General features: G+C 47.0%; 1 protein-coding gene across 1 annotated transcript; it reads right to left on the reverse strand.

Annotated features, from left to right (window-relative positions):
* Positions 1 to 3,084: 3,084 nt before the first annotated feature.
* Positions 3,085 to 3,504, reverse strand: LOC138498309 (uncharacterized). The gene has a single exon (XM_069622123.1). It carries the CDS (start codon positions 3,502 to 3,504, stop codon positions 3,085 to 3,087), a length of 420 nt encoding a protein of 139 aa, XP_069478224.1.
* Positions 3,505 to 5,197: the final 1,693 nt, after the last annotated feature.

Here is a 5,197-nt window from a genome sequence, read left to right on the forward strand (position 1 = left end):
GAGTCCGATAAATCAGCAAAGTTATAGATGTTTGGTGATCTGCCATGAAAGAAGGTAGATCGTAATTCGTCCAAATGCAGAGTTTTCGTCCAAGGGAATCTCGTTAGGAGGTGAGCCATCTTTCGAGCTACTGATGGAAAGAGACTCCGGCTGGGTATCTGGAGCTACCATTGCTAAAATACTTTTGTCACTGATATAGTTATTTTCTTCTTGTTGAGCCCGAACATCCTGTATAGCCCCCAGTGCTCGTGCCTCCACTCTACGCTTCGAGGATGGGCGGGATTCAGTACTAGTGGAAGCTGCCGGGTAGAAGTAATTTATTTTCTTTTGTGATAAACTATGATGAAATCACAAAACAAGCATATGAGTAGGAGAGCAAGAAAGAGTAAGCAAGGTAAGGGGCTCGAAACAGAAGCCACGAGGGCGTGCGGGAGAACTGAGAGGGAAAAGCAGCAGGGACAGGGCTGCATGTCTAACAAGGGGGCAAACCGAAGGTAAGGCGGGCTTAATGGAAGGGAGTGTTTGAGCAAGGGTATACTCGATTGGTAGGTGGGCTAGTGGGCGAGGGCAACAGGAAGTCTTCGGCATATGTGGGATTGCAGAATAAAGGTGCAAGGGAAGGGAACGGGGGAATGGGCAGAAGGGCAAGTAGAGTTGGGTGGGGTAGTAAGGCTGGCATGGAGGTAAGGGTTGGGTTGATGGCTGCCACGGCAGGGGAGGCACAATGGGTGATACTGGGGTGAGGGATTTGTATGGGGTATATTCTGGTGAACAACCTTGGCATCAGCCACAGGATTCTTGGGGGGGTGCAGCTTACTTACGAATGAGTTGGTTAGAATGAGGGGAACAATAAGACTGGGATGAAGTAATTTGGGGGAAGAGAGAGAGGAATGAAAGAAATGAATGAAAGAAAAGAAAAAAGAAAAATGAAAAAGAAAATGGCCATAGGTAGTGAGGGATGGTTAGACAGACTTGGAGGTTGTAGCAATCGGAACCTAAGGATCCAGTGAGTGAAGCGAGGAATGAGTAAGCCACACCGAGCACAGAATCCTGAGGCGTGGCAGGGAAACCGAACACCTTTTTACTCATGGCTTAATAAAGCACGCTGCGGCATATTCAACTTTCACACCTTTTCCACCTTTCCACATCCACCCTTTGACCCTACTTCTTTTCCCACTCCTGTTCTTACTATTGCTTGTACCTCCAACTACCCCTCTATCTCTGTTAGCATCTCCTCACTCCTTCATCTCACCCCACTTCCCTGCTTCCTACTATTCCTCTAGTTACAATCTCTGTTTCATTCTATGACAAACGCTACTCCTAATCTCCCACTCACTGTTGCTCTTCCCACTCTCCCTCTACTACTGTTCCTATTCAGCTGCTACCACAACCCCTTTACTACTTTTACTTCTTCAAGACACTCGGGGATATGGTTCCCTGGTCCCCCTTTTTCTATTCAAACAACCCAGGGATATGGTGCCCTGCTCACCACTATACTATCGACTACCACCCTACCACTTATTTCCCTCACTCTTTACCCCACGACCTACATACTTATTTCCAACTATTGCCACCACCACCCTGCTACCACTACACCGCTCTGCCACTGCTCATACTCTACCTCTAATACTCACAGTCTCCCCTCTCTCACACAAACACTACACAGACCCCCTCTTTAACAATGGCCTTCACTGGTCTCTCGGACATCCTCCATCGCCTCCTGTCCTCACCCAACTAACTCACACACACCTCCTTAAATACCCCACCCCCTCCCAGGATTGGATTCTCACCCTGTCCAATAACATATCCCCCCCCCTTGACAGGACCATAACGATGTCACTGTCACATACCTCCACCTTTGCTTTGTGGTTGGTTTCTGGGATCTCTTGCCCCTGCTTTTGATCTACCTTGCTGGATTTGGGATCTTTGAATAGGGTCTTAGGGCTGACATTTGGGGGTTGTACTTTTTTTTTTTGGACCACTGGTTTCCCTAGTGCAATTTGCTTTTTCTGGGTTTCCCAGTGGCACAAATTAAAGAAGATAGTCTTTTCCAAGGATGACTTCTTCCGGTAGGTGGGGTATAACCCACGTGATTACACGAAAACGATGTCCCAGAACCTTGATGTCTACCTTTGCCTGGCACTATGAGTGGGTAGCCGCAGATGTACTTGTATCCCAAGGCGGGTAGTATTGAGCAGGTCTTATTAGTTTGGATCGATGGGTGATATCTTACTGCCTGGGCTTAGCACAGCGTTGGTGGGGATTCCTTGGGATACCACTTCCAGCACGTTTTTCTGGTCTACCTTTCTTCTGGTTGGATCTAAACATTGGAGGGATTCCAGAGCCTCTTTGTCTGTTGTCAATTGGACTGCCGGTGCCAGAGTCCCAAGGAAGCCTCGTAGTGGGCAATTGGACCATCCTGCTGTTAGATGGGTGGTTGGACCTGGTATTTCCTCTTGTAACTCTGCCTTTGTGTCTCATCCTAGTACAGGGTTTGTAACTGTCTCCTGCTCTCCAGGATCCCCAAATCCTGACCAGTCCAGTTCTTTTTCTTCGTACTCCATTCCCTCATTGTTGACAGTCTGGGGTTCATCCACCCCCTCTTCTTCCGATTCTGATGTTGAGGTGTCCTCGTATTCTGAATATGTTATCGCAGGATCTGGTTCAAGAGATGGTGACTTGATCAGTTTGGTTTCACACCAGTTCTGGTCATCACTTTCTTTGGTTTGTTGATGAGGTCTCAGTGCATTCTGTACCTTAAAACTGGATTGAGCGATCAGGACTGGATCCCCAGCTTCAGTAATCGCACCATGTTCTATCGTATTTTGGGGGATTCGCTCCTCCTTGGCAACTGGGCCGAAACCTCTATGATGGTCTGAATCGTTAACCTCCACTGACTGTCTGGGCTTTTGTGACCAATAATTACCATTCAGAATAAGGGCAGAAGGTTCCACGGTCTGGGCCAAAACCTCACTTGTTTTTAGAACTGGTCTCTGCAGGTCTCGTTGTGGGTCCACTCTTCTCAGCAATTCCGAGAACATTGATCTTCTTTGGGCTTGGTACAACTTTAGGCATGATAAGAGTTCACATTGGGTTCCTGAAAACTTGAACGTCTTCAACCTTCAGGAACATGGCTCTTTCAAATGCTCGCTGGGCGATGGCTTGTCCTGCTCGGACGCAACAGGTGTAATCTCCCAAGTTGAAGAGAGTGACTTTGATTTCACTGATGTAAGTTTTCTCTATGATTCCGGTCCCCACATCTAAGGAATGCTTGTGTGCCAAACCAGATCTCGAATTAATCTTTCCGTAGATTCCTTCATGGAATTCTATCTTTAGGCCAGTCCTTACAAGCACCTTTCTCCCCGGAAAGACCACATCTTCATCTCTGTATAGGTCATATCCAATAGCTGACCTTGCTGTTCTGGTGGGTAGCCCTGTTGCCCAGGTAAGGCAAGTTACTTTCAGCATCTTCATGGCAGTGGATGGCCTGATGGGGATGCGCATAGGCGATCTCTGTTTCGGGATCTGGTCTTTCCCAGAGCTCACACCACATGTGACAGGGTGGCCCGCCACAAAGAACCACTCTGGTAGTAAGTCCAAGGGTGTTTATTAAAATACAAAGGGTAAGAATGTCTTCTGTTTTCAAGGTTCTTTAGGGCCCACCTCCCTATCCCAGGCCTCCCTAATGGTGATGTTTTTAGCTGTTGAACATTGACATTTGTAATCTTTTCTGACTGGGACTATGGATGTTTTCCCTAAGGCGATGGCTACCTGCTTCCTTAGGGATCTACTAGGCTTTTCCTAACCTAGCCCGCTTGGGAATCTGAGGGAGTTATGAATGGTGCCTTCTTTTGGCCACTGTCATGCTTACTCCTTTAACACCCTCGCGTACCAGACCCTTCGCTATACTGATCTCTCAGGCTGCTCTGCTTTCACAACGTCAATATCCTTCCAATCTCTCAATCCAAAAAGGAAAGTACTAGAAAACAAGTCTTCTCTGCCTATGACCCAGTAATATGGAACCTCCTCCCTGTCATACTCGCCCCCACAATCCTACAACTCAAGACCCACCTCTTCAAGGAATCTAAGGAATCTCTGCACTTCAACACCTAGGCCATTGCATCGGCCCTCGCAACACCTGACTCGCTAGATGCCGCCCACCCCTCTTCTCCCTGCCACCCGGTACAGCTGTACCCCTCCTCTGTGCCCCTCTGTATCCTACCACCTGCTGTATATCTGTTCTGTTATTAACTTTGAAAAGCGCTCAGTTATGCATCTGTACTATTGTATACCTCTATAAAGCACTCTGTTATGTATCTGTATTGTTGTATACCTCTGTTAAGTGCTCTGTTGCTTCTCGATGCTAGGTCCGTGCTCAATAAATACAATAATGATAATAATAATAACTCTACCTTTCCACTTCCATCCTTTGTTCTTACTTCTTTTCCAACTCCTGTTCTTACTATCGTGTTTACTCCAACTACCCCTCTATCTCCATTATCGTCTCATCCCTCCTTCCTCTCACTCCACTTCCTCGCTTCCTATTCCTCTAGTTATAATCTCTGTTTCACTCTAGGGAGGCTTGTCCCAGTATGGGCGCCAGCTGACATGGTCAGCAGGAGCCTTGCTTCATTGATGGGCATTGTTGTGGTTGCTCTGGCACCCCTTGCTTTTCTGCAATCCTTTCCATGTCCTCCTGTATTAGGTGGCCCGTCACAACCCGCACTTCAGAATGGTTAGGCATCTTCAAACCCCGGAAACCAGTAGATCTACTACAGAAAAGTGAAAGACATATTTATCACACATGGGAAAATTCAGGATGTTTACAGGTCCCTCTATACCAACCTTCCATTCGCCAGTGAACACAAATGTTTTTCCTCCAAAGAAGTGGGACATCCAACCCAACACTATCCTTGGAATTTCTTATCTCCTGCCAATTCACTGCAAACAAATCAATCCACAGGGATAGAGAAAGCTCACCTCTATTTTATATGCACAAAATGCATCCCCCGTTTTTAAGAAAGAACTCTAGAAATAAAAACCCCGGAACTGTGTTTGAGAGCTGGTGCGTTCTTGAAGCCATCTGTGACACTAGGCAGTGAGAGAGCAACAAGGTTCATGCCAAGCAATCAGTAAGTGAAAATATTCAGCTCCTAAAAAAGTTAGAAGATGGGAGAGATTAACTGGCGAGGGCCAG

This window comes from Ambystoma mexicanum, chromosome 5q, assembly GCF_040938575.1.
Source record: "Ambystoma mexicanum isolate Mex_15411 chromosome 5q, UKY_AmexF1_1, whole genome shotgun sequence".
NCBI classification, from domain to species: domain Eukaryota; kingdom Metazoa; phylum Chordata; class Amphibia; order Caudata; family Ambystomatidae; genus Ambystoma; species Ambystoma mexicanum.

Bases quoted from the DNA above. Each gene is read 5' to 3' on its own strand.
- LOC138498309 (XM_069622123.1), bottom strand. From the start codon at position 3,504: ATGCGCATCCCCATCAGGCCATCCACTGCCATGAAGATGCTGAAAGTA.